The sequence below is a fragment of the Taudactylus pleione genome, unplaced genomic scaffold (genome assembly GCF_031769625.1).
Source record: "Taudactylus pleione unplaced genomic scaffold, aTauple2 ptg000882l, whole genome shotgun sequence".
Taxonomy (NCBI): Eukaryota; Metazoa; Chordata; class Amphibia; order Anura; family Myobatrachidae; genus Taudactylus; species Taudactylus pleione.
In genome coordinates, this window is record NW_028285283.1 from 304,970 (window position 1) to 324,041 (window position 19,072).

Sequence of the window (19,072 nt, forward strand, 5' to 3'; positions counted from 1 at the left end):
AAAATGATGACTTTGCAAGGACCCTACTGTACTGTGAGCTGCCAAAATATTACACATGGAATGCTTCTCGAAAAGTTTTTATGCACAGAAAACAGGGAGTCGCTGTAGATGGTCATCCTGGTATCAGAGCAACAGAAGCTCTTGCCCGTGTTTACACTGTACATCTGACAAATTTTGAATGCTTCTATCTTCGAAGATTGCTTTACACCATTACAGGTCCTACTTACTTCGAAAACCTTAGGACTGTTGATGGGGAAGTTTGTCACAGTTTTCGTGAGGCCTGTCTAAGGAGAGGTTTGTTGGAGGATGATGTGTAAACAAACATTCTTAAAATCCCGGGCAATACCGGGTACTCCAGCTCGTGTAACTTAAACAAAAAACAATCATAGAGTGATATAAAGTGTTAAAAATATGTGTTAAGTGGTGATGCCCCAAAGAAGTCCAGCCAGTGCAGTTCAAGGGGCCCCATGCCCCAAAATTCAGTCCTTAGAGATAGGCAACATCAGGATAGCAAAAGCTTTGCAAAAAGGACAGATTTGATAACTTCAATCCTGCCCATTAGTGAAAGATGCATATCCTACTAGTTAATTAACTGTGTAAGGAGTTCAGCAGTCAATGGAGTAAAGTTCAATTTATAAAGATCTTGGAGTGCATACGGAACATATATTCCTAGGTATTTAAGATGGTCATACACTATGTGAAACATATATTATAAATATAGTGGTCCTTCATTATGAGGTAAGATTTGTCAGGGATAATATCACTGATTTTGAAGTGTTGATTTTGTGCCCAGCAAATGAGCTAAACTTTGTAATAATATGTAGAATTGCTGGGGAGCCAGAAGGGTCCATTGTGAATAATAGCATATAGTTTAATGTCTGAGTTCACAGATGTATGTCCTGGAATTCCAGAGTTGTCTGTAAGGCTACTGATAGAGGCTTCAACACCATAGCAAACAACAACGGGGAGAGACGACATCCCTGATGCCTACCTCTATTGGCGTTTCAGGGGGAGGAGATTTGCAAGTTTCCTAGAGGAAAGTGAATTGCTACACTATTTTTTTACATTCATTTCGACAGTGGACCATGTGTTAGGCACCCACAGGTTATACACCTGGAAATAGGTGTGGTGGGGCATATGGTATCTATAGGGCGATGTACTGTAGCACTTACTGTACATCTTACAGTACATTACTGTTAGAAACTGAAGATCTTAAAGAGTACTGCTCCAAGTACAGGTCCTTGGGGTCATCTACCCTTTGGCCAGGATGGCACTCACTTGGGGTGCTGCCCAGCAGTGCCACCCACTGCCAGGGGGGTAGAATCAAATAGTAGCTTCTACTATGTGTACATAGCAATAGTTGTGTCATTGACTGCACTGGGAGCAACTTTCCTGCCTATCATCGGGGATGGATATGAGGAAAACTGAGCCTCGGGGAATACTGTATTGTGGATCAGTCTATGCCAGAGATGCACACCCTGCACCCATATTATCTAAAACTTACCTCTCCAAGGTCTCCTGTCGGGTGTCTCAGCACTGCTCAAGACATCGGAAAATCTCAGACGCAGCCATTTTTCTGGCATTTTGCGCATGTACAGTGAGGAAATTGCCAGAAAATTTGGTGGCCACTCCATTTTCCCTAGCGATCTGCGCATGCGCAGTTACTCTGGGCACACTCTAGTGCCCAGAGTATACTGATGCTGCGGTGGCCGGCCAACCTCATCAGTCAGCTGCCGGCTGCCAGGGAGAGAGGAGGGTTCCCCAGATGGGGAATGCACACGGGCCCCCTTCTCTCTTAAGATGGCACTGGTGGAGTCCAGTAGGATATTTGGTATTTCTCCTCCTATCTTGCCTCCCAGCCAACCCTTATGTTTCATACTCACTGAGAGAAGTGATCCAGGAGTGGCCGGCATGATGGTGGGGAAGTTGATGGATAACATGGGTGGCATAGGGTACCCGATTTATTCCCTTCCCCACCAGCTCCTGCATGCAGAGCAAATGCTGAGTTTCTGGCATCACAGGTAATGATGATCCCCACAGAGAGCTCCTTAACACTACATCTCTCCCCTTCCAGAAACCAGGCCTGACTTCGGTAGCGCTCTGTAGCCGGGGACAACTCCCTGTGTGCCCCCCGGGGAAGCCGGCACCTCCACAGTGCCCCATGCCTAGCACATATGTATAGGCGTCTGGCCACTGGTAGTAATCAGCAGTAATTTGGCATATATCCCCCTTGACCTGGATGGCACTCATCATGGGTGCCCGGCGATATAATTTATATCCTTTTTTATATTAAATGAATCTCTATATTAAGTTTTTTATTTTCAGTAAATCCATCCAGTGATGTGGGATGCTTACATTGCCAGGGGGCACTCAAGCCCCAAGTTACACCACTGCTTAATGTCCTCCACTACTATACAGAAAAAGCAAAGCTATTGTTTCTGGTCTTAAAAGGGTAGAACCTTATGGCCATTATGTAGTTATTGCCTGGTGCCACAAGTTGCACTGCTTGAAAGTAAACACTTTTTAGTAAAATCTTGCACCTGTTTTGCACCTTATATACTCATAAGATGATCACTAATGAATTTACTTTGATAACGCTAAAGGTTTATACTGTTTCTGTAATTTTTTTGTTTCAATATCATGTGATGCTAGATATCTTTCATAATAATGATGTGATAACATATAATAATGTTTGTGTCATTTACAGTTCGGACAAACCAAATTTAACAGGGCCAAACTGATGAATGTTGGTTACTCAGAGGCAGTCAATGAATATGACTACAACTGCTTCATCTTCAGTGATGTTGATATCATCCCAATGGACCAGAGGAATTTGTATAGATGCTCCAAAAACCCCAAACATATGGCTAACTCCTTGGACAAGTTTAATTTTCGGTAAAGGTTTTAATATTGAAATGGTTGATTTGATTATGTTGTACTTATTTGGCTTTTGACACTGGGGCTGATGCAGACTTGTTCAGAAAAAGGGTGTAAATAGGCAAATAGTTGTGCCCTGCTGTGCATTAGCAGCATATGTGCTTGGTTTACACCAAGTTATCATCAGCATAGGCATATTTATAATGGGTGCAGGGAGTGCGGTGCACATGGGTTGCAGGGTCCAGGGGGCCCCCGCACTGCATAACCTGCATGCCAGTAAGCGGCTCCTCCTCCAAAAGGCACAATCTTCCCAGTTAATTTTTTGGGAAGATGGCATTATGCACTGAAAGTGAAGACTCTGGCGCTGTGCCAGGTCCTTTGCTCCTTTTGGGTGCATGCAGCATCCTGAATATCACTGAGAAGATGGTGCCATGGAGGGGACTTTATTACCAGCACAAGGTAAGATGTGAAGCTCAGGGTTTTCCTCAATCTTTCTTTACCCATGTTTTTGCCTCTTTTTTTAATCCCATTCTCATGACTTTGCAATTAATATGTCTTTCTGTCTCTCTTTTTGATTTGTATCGACCTCATTCTGAGTTGTACACAAAACAGCCGCAAGCGCGGGCAGCCACTGCAGCCAGATTCCCTATGCTAATGCTTATTGTAGCCACCATTATTAGAATTGGTACATACACCAGCTCCACGTTAAGCACAAAGCTTTGTCAAATACAGGCATCCCTTCATCATATATAAGCATCAAATTAGCAATGAAGTCTTGCTACATACGGGATGTGCAGTCAAGGTAGGCAGAGCCTCCTCTGTCATACTCCCTGACAGAATGCAGAGTTTTGACCATAAAATGATAGAATAATACAAAAAAGATATTTATAACTTATAAATATCTTATTTGTATAGTTCTGATCTGTATTATAGGCAAAACTCACCAAAATTGCATCATTCCCTGGAAATACAGGGAGAGATGAGAGATGAGGCAGTAAGAGCTCATCCTCATATCTCATAGCTCAGACACTGCCTGGAGCTGGGTGCTGGGCCATGAAGCAACCAATACAACACAGAGTATAAGAGCTAAGAAGAAATACACAAAGCAGAAAAAGGTGAGGAGTTTCTGCTGTGGACAACAGTACATTGACTGGGGTCTTGTAAATCACTGTGTAACAGGATAGGGTTTTTTTTGCAGACTTCAGTAGCTGGCACCTCATCACTATGCAGGGACTGACACCTTCTGTGTAATACACAAAATGTTCCAAGCAAAACATTGCTCTAATACTAGCCAGTGCCTCTCCTGCAGTGGCATAACTGCTGGCACCCCCAATACATGTTAAAAACTGTAAAGGTGTGCAACAAAAATGGGTGTGACCACATACCAGAAAGGGCGGGGTCCCTAAAAAAGGGGGGCCTACATTACACACCACCCATTTCTTGTCACTCTGTGAACATTTCTTTCCATTCCATATGCACCTTACCTGTATGGTAGTTTCTCAAAATGTGGAACCTCTGAAGAAATGTTACTTCCTGGGAAGACGGCGTCTTCAGTTGGTATTCACTAGTCATGTAGGTGAAATCATCTGGAAGATGCCTGTTTGTGTAGAACTATTAACAAGGTCATAATCATACAACAGCGGTTCAACCAGACTCGTGCCCCCTGTGTAACTTCCTTCCACCTACATCTATCAGCCACACCATCTCCACATGTGTCATCTCTCAGCACACCATTGCATCCCCACCGTGTCCTCTCTCAGCACACTAGCACCTCCCCTTATTCCGTCGTCTCTCAGCCACACCATAAGGACAGAGTATCGCACTGAACAGAGAAAAGTATATATGAGTGCATAGTAAATTTCGCTCTTTAACCTCTCATACCTTTTTTGAACAAATTTAAAAAAAAATTTGGACTTGTCAAATTTCCACGTGTGTGTATTATTTGATGCATACATACACACACTGACACAAGGGCTGCCATCAGAAATCATGGGTCCTGGTACTGCCAAAATAGGCAGGGCCCCCACGGAAGATGGCGCAGAAGTAAGTAGATCTGTGTATAATGTGGATAGAGTTACACTGGCCGGTGAGACATCAATCGGTGCGTAAACCAGTTTAAAAATTTTCAAAGTTTGGGGTCAGGAAGGAAGGATGGACATAGGGGACACAGGGCTGGGAAGCCTGTACTGGGAGGTTACAGAGAAGGCTGGACTTGGGGTGTACAGGAAGGCTGGACTTGGGGTGCACCTGCCCTGTGCCTCCCAATCAAGGCTGGACCTTGATTGGGAGGCACAGGGCAGGGAAAGCTGGCTGGACTAGGAGGGGAAGGGCAGGAATGGCTAGCTGTACTAGGGGGAGGCACAAGGCAGGGAAGGCTGGACTGGGGAGGGGGGAACAGGGCAGGGAAGACTGTTTTGATTAGGAGGAGCACAGGGCAGGGATGGATGGCTGGTTTAGGGTGAGAATAGGGTAAGGAAGGCTAGCTGGACTGGGAGTGGGCATGGGGCAGAGAAGGCTGACTGGACTAGGAGAGCACAGGGCAGGGAAGGCTGGCTGGAGTAGTGGGTTAGGGCATGGAAGGCTAGCTGCACTAGGTGGAGGGGCATTGGGCAGGGACTCCAAGTCCTATCTTGTTTCTTCAGTGGGCCCAGGAGACAGCAGTGCAGATATGCAATGGCAGCTGTGGAGAAACAGTGCTGCCGGCAGTATTTCAGATATGGCGTTGGCCATGAGCCAATCACAGCTCGTGGACCACCAGCCAATCAGGAGTGGCCATTGCGGCCACACTTGATTGGCTGCCGGTCCGCAAGCTGTAATGGCTCACGGCATGTGCCATATTTGAAGTATCATCAGTGGCGCTGTTTCTCTCTGGCTGCCTAGGCTTGATTCATGACTTCTGCTTCGCTGTCACCTGGACCCTCGATCCCTCCGGGCCCTGGACTTCGGCCTCGGCACTCGGCACTCCTGGCCCGGCAGTCCCCACCTGATGGTGGCCCAGCTGACACAGATACATACAGACATACCCACACACACACTGACACAGATACACACACTTACACAGATACACACACACACATACACTGACACATACACTGACACAGATGCATACACTGATACTGTAAACACACACACTGACACAGATACACACACTGACACATACTGTACACTGACACAGATACACACACACTGACACAGATACACCCCCTCCCCCACCCAGCTGCCACCATCCACCCCCCAGACCACACACACCTGCGGTGTGGCTCTGGAGCACCGGGAAAGGAAAAATCACTAGCTGAAACCTGGCACCGGCGGCAGCTCTCAGCAGTCAGCATGCAGAATAGGAAGGTTGAAGTGTCTGAGAGGGACTGTACACGTTTGCTGTAGCTACCCATACATTCAGCCCCAGCAGGCAGTTGCCTGGCACTCTGCTGCTTGTCACAGCTCATCAGGCCAAGTGCAATGATTGGCAGGGCTGTGCAGATACGATGCCCTGGCCAGTGGTACCCCCTCTGCTGGGTCTGCCACAGCACCCAGGGCACATGCCCCACTCAACCTCCACCACTGCTCTCTAGCCATTGACCTCACCGCACGTCCCTGGGCTATATGCCCATGGCACTCCCACAGAATGGATGTCTTGCATGTGTTCACAAAGGAGCTATCCATTAGACACCCAGAAATCCCCATTTCACAAACATAGAAATCTGGCTGTGTCTCCTTCAACTTGCATATGCACGGGTGCAGCGCATGCACAGTTTGCTGATAATCACTAGATGCATCTGCTTTTGGACTTGCCGGAGACTCAGAATCAGGCCCTATATCTGTATGTTCTCATTAATGTTGATTTCTGTCTTTGGGTGTTTTTTTATAATTTTCCTATCAATTTCTGATTGGTGTTAACTTTTACTGCCAGCCACCAGCACCATTTGTTTCTCCAAAACTTGTTTTATCTACAGCTTATTAATTTTACTACGTTTATTGTTAAGCACCCCTATCCTCTCACATTTCTCCTGTCATCAATTGTCTGGCTTATTATTTATCTTTTTCTTATATACCTCTAAGGGGTATGTTTACTAAAGCGCTGGTTTACAGAAGTGGAGGTGCTGCCATTAGCAACCAATCAAATTCTAGCTATTATATTCTAGAAGATGCTAGATAACTGATAAGTAGAATCTGGTTCGTTGCTGTGGGCAACATCTCCATTTCTAAAAACCCACACTTTATTAAACTTACTCCTTAGAGGTATAAAAAAGAGAAAAAAAAAAGAGAAAAAATATAAACCTGCACTTTAGTAAATATAACCCTAACTGTTGTCTGCATTAGTCTGACCATGTCCTACCCCATTCACTGACTCGTTCCCTTTCCTCCTTCTCCTGACAGTCTATAGTCTATAGACATTGTTTTCCTCTGTTTTCAACTATCACTAAGCATCTGCTCAAAAAGTTCATGATTGAAGTATTTGTTTTTCTATTGGCTAGGCTCAGGCTCGCGCCAATCACATTGGGTTCCTTGTTTCATGATAGATGTATGCATGTAGCTCTCCATTATCTCACAATTATGTTAAAACAATCAGGTTAAAAAAAACAATACAAGCATAGGTTTTTTTATGCTGGGTGCAGGGTGTGCTGTGTAGGTCCATGCATCACACACCCTGTACCCAAAGTATACATACCTTGCTTCGGCAAGTGGGTCTCTCCTCTTCCGTGGCACCATCTGCCCAGTGACATCTTAGGGAAAATGGTGCCAGAGTCTTTGCTGTCCTGTGCGCATGCTCCATTTTCCCCGAATATCACTAGGAAGATGGCGCCATAGAGAAGGGACTCGCTTCACTTGCCAGAGGTAGTGGGTGTTAATGTTATTGTGCCTCTGAACAAAAGACTGCTTTTTTCAAGTTGGGAACCCTCTAGATCAGTGTTTCACAAATTCAATCCTAAGGAACCCTAACAGTGCATATTTTCCATGTATCGTCATAAGTAAAATAATATGTACTGCCTGTGGAATACACCTGTGTTCCAGCAAGGAAAATATGCCCTTTTAGAGTACCCAGAAGACTGGAGTTGGGAATTTCTTCTCTAGAATAGAGGCCTGCAATCTATGGCATATCTTCTAACTTGCAGTGGAACCCTAAAGCTATGTATACACTTTAAGATTATCTGTCCAATCTGGCTGTTTGGAAGGAAAATCTGGTAATGTATGGGAACAAATGATAATTTACCTTTTTCTTCAAAATGCTGGAAAACAGACATAAACTCATTCAGACAAATTGGTTAACTCAAACAGATCTAAGCAATTTGTCTGAGCAACCTTTTTTGGGGCTTTTTCCAGTGTTTGGGAACAAATGGTTGATTGTCATTTGCCCCCATACATTACCAGATTTTCGTCCCAACCAGCTAAATTGAACAGATAATTTTATGCTGGGTACACATAGCCAACATATCTTCTGTTCAATCGAATGGCCGATATATCATGTGTGTGTTGCACAGTGTGTACAGATGATATGTCTGTGAATGACATCACTCACAGACATATAATGTCACCTGTGCAGCACAGCCAATGGGTGATATATCTGCAGATAAATCTGCACATTGTGCTGTGTGTATGGGTGGTCAACTACCCATACACTTGCTGCAGAGACCGCCGTTGACTGATATCACAACCTGGCGGGCGCATGTAAATGCCTGCCCAGTTCTGATGTCAGGCAAGACACATCAGGCCGACAAGTTGGTAAGAATGTATGCACTTACCAGTCATCAGATCGGACAGCCGATTCGTCATCCTAGTCTGTGCCAACCTTTATAGTATATACCTAGCTTTACAGCAGGGGCTGACTGGCAACTCTCATCCTGGGGTGCAAGCACACGCATGTGGCTCCAGCCTTTCTACTAAAAAACTGACTGTAAACTGCCCATGACAAAAAAAAACAAGTAGCTGTGATTTGTCTAATATGGATGTGGCTTAAATGTTATATATACTTACCAGCCCATAGGAGAAAGCAGAGACTAGTTTACAGACTTCTATAAAATACACATAGCATTATAATAACCTCTTCACAGTCCACAAAGTATTTTAGTGTATATAGTACAGGATGCATTGTAGTGACTGATAATACAATACAAGAACGATTCTAGTGAACACTGAAGCAAGCATCCATTGCCTCCAACCGAAAGCAAAATGTAAGCAGAGCAAGGTCACCTGCAGCCATAAAGTGTGAAGATTGTACCAGCCTGGGGAACAGATGACACCCTTCCTCCCTGGCCAGTCCACCCCATATCACCCCATCTGAGCACACTCACACCAGGTGTAGGGACTCTGGCTAGGGTAAGGGGCACAGTGTAACTCTCTCCCCCAGTCCCCCCCACCATATGCTGCCCACTCATCTTACCCTCTAAAGCTAGAACTCACCTTTTCTTACTCTCATACACTGAAAGTTACCTCCCACTCTTTGGCAGCCAGACCTGATACAGACTGAGATTGTTAGAGCTGCTCTGCTTGACCTTGTTGATCCGTCCTGGGAAATAAAGCTAGATGGAGCCATAGGTGAAACTATGCATCTGGGAATGGGTGGTCCTAGTTCCAACTATTAGTGCCACCGAGACATCTTGCAAATCCTGTTGCTATAAAAAGGGTGTGACCAACAACAGTAGTATGCATTTTATGCAAAACAGTATTGCCTCCAATAATTTTATACCAAATATTAGTGCTCCCACTTCATTTTATGCTCATAGTTTATTATAGCTAACCAGTAGTACCTCCATACATCTCACTATTATATAATAATCTTGGTACAGTCTCCTCTCCTCAATATAATAATAATACCACATATCAGTGTGTGCTGGGAGCTGTATTTTTCCTCACCATTTATTACTGTAAGGCCCCTCCCACTATATAATAATAATACCACATATCAGGGTGTGCTGGGAGCTGTGTTATTCCCCCTCATATATCACTGTACAGTCCCCTCTCCCCTATATAATAATAATACCACATATCAGTGTGTGCTTGGAGCTGTGTTATTCCCCCTCATATATCACGATACAGTCCCCTCTCCCCTATATAACAATAATACCACATAGCAGTGTGTGCTGAGAGCTGTGTTATTTCCCCTCATATATGAATGTACAGTCCCCTCCCCCTGTATAAAAATAATAATTTTCACATATCAGTGTGTGCTGGGAAGTGATGATTAAAACCGACTTTGTGAACTACACAAATCCCTGTCAGAATGTCATTTGCCTTTCTTCTTTCCCTTCATTTTGGACAGTGCTCAGTGAGTGAGCTGCTCAGTGGTGCTCACTGGCTGCAGTCTGGCCTTCGGCCAGGGAGGAAGCGGGACTCTCACTCCACTCCAGTCCAGATTGCCGCTTCCTTGTGTGGAGGAACCACTGGGGAGCAAGGGTAAATAGGCCATGTGCTGCACCTATAGACCTTGATTGGGAGGCACAGGGCAGGGAAAGCTGGCTGGACTAGGAGGGGAAGGGCAGGAATGGCTAGCTGTACTAGGGGGAGGCACAAGGCAGGGAAGGCTGGACTGGGGAGGGGGGAACAGGGCAGGGAAGACTGTTTTGATTAGGAGGAGCACAGGGCAGGGACGGATGGCTGGTTTAGGGTGAGAATAGGGTAAGGAAGGCTAGCTGGACTGGGAGTGGGCATGGGGCAGAGAAGGCTGACTGGACTAGGAGAGCACAGGGCAGGGAAGGCTGGCTGGAGTAGTGGGTTAGGGCATGGAAGGCTAGCTGCACTAGGTGGAGGGGCATTGGGCAGGGACTCCAAGTCCTATCTTGTTTCTTCAGTGGGCCCAGGAGACAGCAGTGCAGATATGCAATGGCAGCTGTGGAGAAACAGTGCTGCCGGCAGTATTTCAGATATGGCGTTGGCCATGAGCCAATCACAGCTCGTGGACCACCAGCCAATCAGGAGTGGCCATTGCGGCCACACTTGATTGGCTGCCGGTCCGCAAGCTGTAATGGCTCACGGCATGTGCCATATTTGAAGTATCATCAGTGGCGCTGTTTCTCTCTGGCTGCCTAGGCTTGATTCATGACTTCTGCTTCGCTGTCACCTGGACCCTCGATCCCTCCGGGCCCTGGACTTCGGCCTCGGCACTCGGCACTCCTGGCCCGGCAGTCCCCACCTGATGGTGGCCCAGCTGACACAGATACATACAGACATACCCACACACACACTGACACAGATACACACACTTACACAGATACACACACACACATACACTGACACATACACTGACACAGATGCATACACTGATACTGTAAACACACACACTGACACAGATACACACACTGACACATACTGTACACTGACACAGATACACACACACTGACACAGATACACCCCCTGGGTGGGGGACCCAGCTGCCACCATCCACCCCCCAGACCACACACACCTGCGGTGTGGCTCTGGAGCACCGGGAAAGGAAAAATCACTAGCTGAAACCTGGCACCAGCGGCAGCTCTCAGCAGTCAGCATGCAGAATAGGAAGGTTGAAGTGTCTGAGAGGGACTGTACACGTTTGCTGTAGCTACCCATACATTCAGCCCCAGCAGGCAGTTGCCTGGCACTCTGCTGCTTGTCACAGCTCATCAGGCCAAGTGCAATGATTGGCAGGGCTGTGCAGATACGATGCCCTGGCCAGTGGTACCCCCTCTGCTGGGTCTGCCACAGCACCCAGGGCACATGCCCCACTCAACCTCCACCACTGCTCTCTAGCCATTGACCTCACCGCACGTCCCTGGGCTATATGCCCATGGCACTCCCACAGAATGGATGTCTTGCATGTGTTCACAAAGGAGCTATCCATTAGACACCCAGAAATCCCCATTTCACAAACATAGAAATCTGGCTGTGTCTCCTTCAACTTGCATATGCACGGGTGCAGCGCATGCACAGTTTGCTGATAATCACTAGATGCATCTGCTTTTGGACTTGCCGGAGACTCAGAATCAGGCCCTATATCTGTATGTTCTCATTAATGTTGATTTCTGTCTTTGAGTGTTTTTTTATAATTTTCCTATCAATTTCTGATTGGTATTAACTTTTACTGCCAGCCACCAGCACCATTTGTTTCTCCAAAACTTGTTTTATCTACAGCTTATTAATTTTACTACTTTTATTGTTAAGCACCCCTATCCTCTCACATTTCTCCTGTCATCAATTGTCTGGCTTATTATTTATCTTTTTCTTATATACCTCTAAGGGGTATGTTTACTAAAGCGCTGGTTTACAGAAGTGGAGGTGCTGCCATTAGCAACCAATCAAATTCTAGCTATTATATTCTAGAAGATGCTAGATAACTGATAAGTAGAATCTGGTTGGTTGCTGTGGGCAACATCTCCATTTCTAAAAACCCACACTTTATTAAACTTACTCCTTAGAGGTATAAAAAAGAGAAAAAAAAAAGAGAAAAAATATAAACCTGCACTTTAGTAAATATAACCCTAACTGTTGTCTGCATTAGTCTGACCATGTCCTACCCCATTCACTGACTCGTTCCCTTTCCTCCTTCTCCTGACAGTCTATAGTCTATAGACATTGTTTTCCTCTGTTTTCAACTATCACTAAGCATCTGCTCAAAAAGTTCATGATTGAAGTATTTGTTTTTCTATTGGCTAGGCTCAGGCTCGCGCCAATCACATTGGGTTCCTTGTTTCATGATAGATGTATGCATGTAGCTCTCCATTATCTCACAATTATGTTAAAACAATCAGGTTAAAAAAAACAATACAAGCATAGGTTTTTTTATGCTGGGTGCAGGGTGTGCTGTGTAGGTCCATGCATCACACACCCTGTACCCAAAGTATACATACCTTGCTTCGGCAAGTGGGTCTCTCCTCTTCCGTGGCACCATCTGCCCAGTGACATCTTAGGGAAGATGGTGCCAGAGTCTTTGCTGTCCTGTGCGCATGCTCCATTTTCCCCGAATATCACTAGGAAGATGGCGCCATAGAGAAGGGACTCGCTTCACTTGCCAGAGGTAGTGGGTGTTAATGTTATTGTGCCTCTGAACAAAAGACTGCTTTTTTCAAGTTGGGAACCCTCTAGATCAGTGTTTCACAAATTCAATCCTAAGGAACCCTAACAGTGCATATTTTCCATGTATCGTCATAAGTAAAATAATATGTACTGCCTGTGGAATACACCTGTGTTCCAGCAAGGAAAATATGCCCTTTTAGAGTACCCAGAAGACTGGAGTTGGGAATTTCTTCTCTAGAATAGAGGCCTGCAATCTATGGCATATCTTCTAACTTGCAGTGGAACCCTAAAGCTATGTATACACTTTAAGATTATCTGTCCAATCTGGCTGTTTGGAAGGAAAATCTGGTAATGTATGGGAACAAATGATAATTGACCTTTTTCTTCAAAATGCTGGAAAACAGACATAAACTCATTCAGACAAATTGGTTAACTCAAACAGATCTAAGCAATTTGTCTGAGCAACCTTTTTTTGGGCTTTTTCCAGTGTTTGGGAACAAATGTTTGATTGTCATTTGCCCCCATACATTACCAGATTTTCGTCCCAACCAGCTAAATTGAACAGATAATTTTATGCTGGGTACACATAGCCAACATATCTTCTGTTCAATCGAATGGCCAATATATCATGTGTGTGTTGCACAGTGTGTACAGATGATATGTCTGTGAATGACATCACTCACAGACATATAATGTCACCTGTGCAGCACAGCCAATGGGTGATATATCTGCAGATAAATCTGCACATTGTGCTGTGTGTATGGGTGGTCAACTACCCATACACTTGCTGCAGAGACCGCCGTTGACTGATATCACAACCTGGTGGGCGCATGTAAATGCCTGCCCAGTTCTGATGTCAGGCAAGACACATCAGGCCGACAAGTTGGTAAGAATGTATGCACTTACCAGTCATCAGATCGGACAGCCGATTCGTCATCCTAGTCTGTGCCAACCTTTATAGTATATACCTAGCTTTACAGCAGGGGCTGACTGGCAACTCTCATCCTGGGGTGCAAGCACACGCATGTGGCTCCAGCCTTTCTACTAAAAAACTGACTGTAAACTGCCCATGACAAAAAAAACCAAGTAGCTGTGATTTGTCTAATATGGATGTGGCTTAAATGTTATATATACTTACCAGCCCATAGGAGAAAGCACAGACTAGTTTACAGACTTCTATAAAATACACATAGCATTATAATAACCTCTTCACAGTCCACAAAGTATTTTAGTGTATATAGTACAGGATGCATTGTAGTGACTGATAATACAATACAAGAACGATTCTAGTGAACACTGAAGCAAGCATCCATTGCCTCCAACCGAAAGCAAAATGTAAGCAGAGCAAGGTCACCTGCAGCCATAAAGTGTGAAGATTGTACCAGCCTGGGGAACAGATGACACCCTTCCTCCCTGGCCAGTCCACCCCATATCACCCCATCTGAGCACACTCACACCAGGTGTAGGGACTCTGGCTAGGGTAAGGGGCACAGTGTAACTCTCTCCCCCAGTCCCCCCCACCATATGCTGCCCACTCATCTTACCCTCTAAAGCTAGAACTCACCTTTTCTTACTCTCATACACTGAAAGTTACCTCCCACTCTTTGGCAGCCAGACCTGATACAGACTGAGACTGTTAGAGCTGCTCTGCTTGACCTTGTTGATCCGTCCTGGGAAATAAAGCTAGATGGAGCCATAGGTGAAACTATGCATCTGGGAATGGGTGGTCCTAGTTCCAACTATTAGTGCCACCGAGACATCTTGCAAATCCTGTTGCTATAAAAAGGGTGTGACCAACAACAGTAGTATGCATTTTATGCAAAACAGTATTGCCTCCAATAATTTTATACCAAATATTAGTGCTCCCACTTCATTTTATGCTCATAGTTTATTATAGCTAACCAGTAGTACCACCATACATCTCACTATTATATAATAATCTTGGTACAGTCTCCTCTCCTCAATATAATAATAATACCACATATCAGTGTGTGCTGGGAGCTGTATTTTTCCTCACCATTTATTACTGTAAGGCCCCTCCCACTATATAATAATAATACCACATATCAGGGTGTGCTGGGAGCTGTGTTATTCCCCCTCATATATCACTGTACAGTCCCCTCTCCCCTATATAATAATAATACCACATATCAGTGTGTGCTTGGAGCTGTGTTATTCCCCCTCATATATCACGATACAGTCCCCTCTCCCCTATATAACAATAATACCACATAGCAGTGTGTGCTGAGAGATGTGTTATTTCCCCTCATATATGAATGTACAGTCCCCTCCCCCTGTATAAAAATAATAATTTTCACATATCAGTGTGTGCTGGGAAGTGATGATTAAAACCGACTTTGTGAACTACACAAATCCCTGTCAGAACGTCATTTGCCTTTCTTCTTTCCCTTCATTTTGGACAGTGCTCAGTGAGTGAGCTGCTCAGTGGTGCTCACTGGCTGCAGTCTGGCCTTCGGCCAGGGAGGAAGCGGGACTCTCACTCCACTCCAGTCCAGATTGCCGCTTCCTTGTGTGGAGGAACCACTGGGGAGCAAGGGTAAATAGGCCATGTGCTGCGCCTATAGGCTGCAGCAGCACTGCCAGTTCATGGTTAAATATGAAGTATAGTTCTGCGGACTGCTCATTTACCAAGACCCCTCCTCCCCTGGCTCTCTCATACTAGCAATTAGTACTAAATGATGCTGTCGCACAGGCTGGTTATATGCGGGACAAGTCCCTGGTGGTACTGTGACGTTGTGCTGATCAATATGGAGAGTGACATTGTCACTGACTATAACACTGTAGAATTGTACCGGCCTAGCCTGCCCCTGCTTTACAGTGTCGTTTTCAAGGTATAATCAGAAAGAATGAGTACCACCTGTAGATCTATTGTTTTAGTTAATAAACACACTTGTGCTCCAACTAGATGATTTGGAATACATGCACTGTACACTGACCTAAAAATTCCTGGTTGATGTGCATTAACCTGGGATTTTTGTCTGTGTAAATGGATCCACCCGGGTCCAGGGACCCGGGGATCAAACTCGGGTACTTTGCAGGGTAGGCCATGGGTCGTTCCTGTGGCACCCTGCAGTGTAAACGGTGCAATCCAGGTCAAGATGACCCGGATCATGCCGCATGCCCCCGATTGGCCGGCTCCAGAGGTGCTTGGAGATGACATGATCGCCAAGCGTCCACTGCAACGCCAGAAGAGCCGGGTCACCGCAGACCCGGCTCTGGTGTGAACGGTGCCGACTCGGGAATATCCTGGGTAGGTGCTGCAGTTTGAAAGGGATAAAGTCCGGGTCTGATCCGGATTGGTACCCTGTTCCAACTCCCGGGTCAGACCCGGAACTTTGGTATAAAAGTGGTATTAGGGTTCCTTGATGACCAGGTTTGAGAAACACTGGTCTAGAGGGACAAATGTTACAGAGAAAATAAATTATATTGCAGACAGTACCATAATTCAAAGAAGCAGAACAATGGTTATTGGATAATTTACATGTAATCACAACCGAAAGTTATAGTTTGAACAGTTTAGGAAAAAAATAACTGTTCACCTAGATAAATTTCACATTTCTTTGGGCTGTTCTTAGCAAAATGACCCTTTCCTGTTTTCATTTACACAAAGCCTCAATGAGCAATGACATTGCTTTTCTCAGGAGTTACACTGAAGGTGTACACATACATTATTTCTTGTAAAGTGGAATCTGGAAAAGATTTGAAGGTAAAAAGAAACGTAACAATTACAGTGAAACTAGGGATGAGCGGTTTCGGATTTGTGAATTCCGAACCCCCCCCCGAGCCCCCCCGATCTGAGCCGGGAACTGAGTACGGCACGGGTTTTCCCGTCTGACGCTGATCTGAAATTAATGCAACACGTCATCATCCTGCTGTTGGATCTCGCGGGTTTTGGATTCTATAATAGGTCCCCGCGTCCGTGCCATTTTTCACTCCGGCTGTGGACAGTGAAGAGGGAGGGTGAGAGTTAGGGCTGGCTGGGCTGTGTTGTGCTGCTGTTGTCCATAGGGGCTGTGTCCACTCCAAAGTACATAGATGCAGGCTGGGCTGTGTTGTGCTGCTGTTGTCCATAGGGGATGGCTAGGCTGTGTTGTGCTGCTGTTATCCACAGGGGCTGGCTGGGCTGTGTTGTGCAGTCAGTTGTCCATAGGGGCTGTGTCCACTTCAAAGACCATAGGGGCTTGCTAGGCTGTGTTGTGCAGTGTCACATAATGGCTGTAGTCCTAAAGGCATGCTGCAGTGTTGTCCAGGGGGTGATCTGTTCATCAGGGGTGCTCACCCCAAGTGCAAATAAAAATTATTGTTTTCTGTGTTTGTGAATTGTGTGCTCAGTAGCCGCACGTGCATCAAGTGTGGCGTAACTCCCAAAATGTGCTCCAAAAAAAATAAAAAATTCTTTGTTTCTGTTTGTGAATTGTGTGCGCAGTAGCCACACGTGCATCAACAAAGTAGCAGCTCCAAGCGTGTGCCTGTCTCATAAACCAAGGGCTGGCTGGCTCATCTTTTAAAGGGTAGTGTAACTCCCAAAGTGCACTCCAAAAATAAAATATATATATTTTTTCTGTGTGTGAATTATGTGTGCAGTAGCTGCACGTGCAACAACAAAATAGCAGCACCAAGCATGTGCCCGTGTCATAAATCAAGGGCCGACTGGCTCGTCTGTTAAAGGGTGGTGTAACCAGAAAAGTGTGCTCCGAAAAAAAATATTTTGTTTTCTCTGTTTGTGAATTGTGTGCGCAGTAGCCGCACATGCATGAACAAAGTGACAATGCCAAGCGTGCGCCTGTGTCATGAATCAAGGGCCGGCTGGCTCATCTGTTAAAGGGTGGTGTAACCCCCAAAGTGCAATCCAAAAAAAATAAAAATTTATTTTTTTCTGTGTTTGTAAATTGTGTGCTCAGTAGCTGCACGTGCATCAACAAATTAGCAGCGCCAAGCGTGCGCCTTTGTCATAAATCAAGGGCCGGCTGGCTCGTCTGTTAAAGGGTGGTGTAACCTCCAATGTGCAATCCAAAAAAAATAAAAAAATATTTTTTTCTGTTTGTGAATTGTGTGCTCAGTAGCCGCACGTGCATCAACAAGTTAGCAGCGCCAAGCGTGCACCTGTGTCATAAATCAAGGGCAGGCTGGCTCATCTGTTAAAGGGTGGTGTAGCCTCCAAAGTGCTCTCCGAAAAAAATAAAAAACATTTTTTTCTGTGTTTGTGAATTGTAGGCCTGATTCAGACCAGCTCACAAGCGCTATGCGCTCACAAGCGGGTCGATGGAGGCCCAGTGTGCATACGCACGATGGAGCCGGCTCCGTCGTGCGCATGTGCCTGCCCCGAATAGTGACGGGCAAACCATCACTCCGGGTTTCATACCAAAGGGGGCGTGCTGTCGATGTTTAGTGACAGCACGCCCCCTTTTGTGGGTGGGACGGGGGCATGGCTGCCCAGACGGAGGCATTCCCATGGGAACACCTACCATCTGGGGCCGGCCCCACTGACATCAAAAGTGATGCCAGTGTGAGTGCTTTCGGCTCTGTTTGAGCCGAAAGCACCCTGGGGCTTGCGGCAACAAGACCCTACCACAAGGGTCTCGTCGCAATCCCGATGTTCACGATGGTCTTGACCATTGCGATCATCTTCCTGGCCGCTCGCTATAGCTGTGGGTGGGAACCCACAGCTCTGCGAGCGGCCGGGAGGCCGCTCTAAAAAAACAGAAGGCCGGCCCTGATTCAGAGCGAGTGCTCCGTCAGAGCCTCTGGCTCTGAATCAGGTCCTGTGTGCGCAGTTGCTTCACGTGCATCAACAAAGTAGCAGCTCCAAGCGTGCACCTGTGTCATAAATCAAGGGCCGGCTGGCTCGTTCCTTCAAAGGGTGGTGTTACCCCCAAAGTGCACTCCAAAAAAATAAAAAAATATGTGGGCGCAATTGTCGCACGTGCCTCAACAAAGTAGCAGCACCAAGCGTGTGTCTGTGTCATAAATCAAGGGCCGGCATGCTCGTCTGTTAAAGGGTGGTGTAACCTCCAAAGTGCACTCCATCACCCAAAAAATAAAAAAATATTTTTCTGTGTTTGTGTGCACATTAGCCGCACGTATATATATATATCACATAAATGGAGGACAACAATTTATCCAATAAAAATAAAATAGGGAAAGATCAAGAACCACTTTCTCCTAGTGCTGAAGCTGCTGCCACTAGTCA

General features: G+C 45.7%; 1 protein-coding gene across 2 annotated transcripts in view; it reads left to right on the forward strand.

The window, feature by feature from the left end:
* Positions 1 to 19,072, forward strand: part of LOC148474195 (beta-1,4-galactosyltransferase 1-like) — a 267,470-nt gene that overhangs the window by 182,509 nt on the left and 65,889 nt on the right. For both annotated transcript variants that reach the window (XM_088458969.1, XM_088458968.1), the window contains exon 4: positions 2,708 to 2,895. In XM_088458969.1, the coding sequence (XP_088315095.1) occupies positions 2,708 to 2,895 (188 nt within the window). The remainder of the gene's footprint in view (positions 1 to 2,707; positions 2,896 to 19,072) is intronic.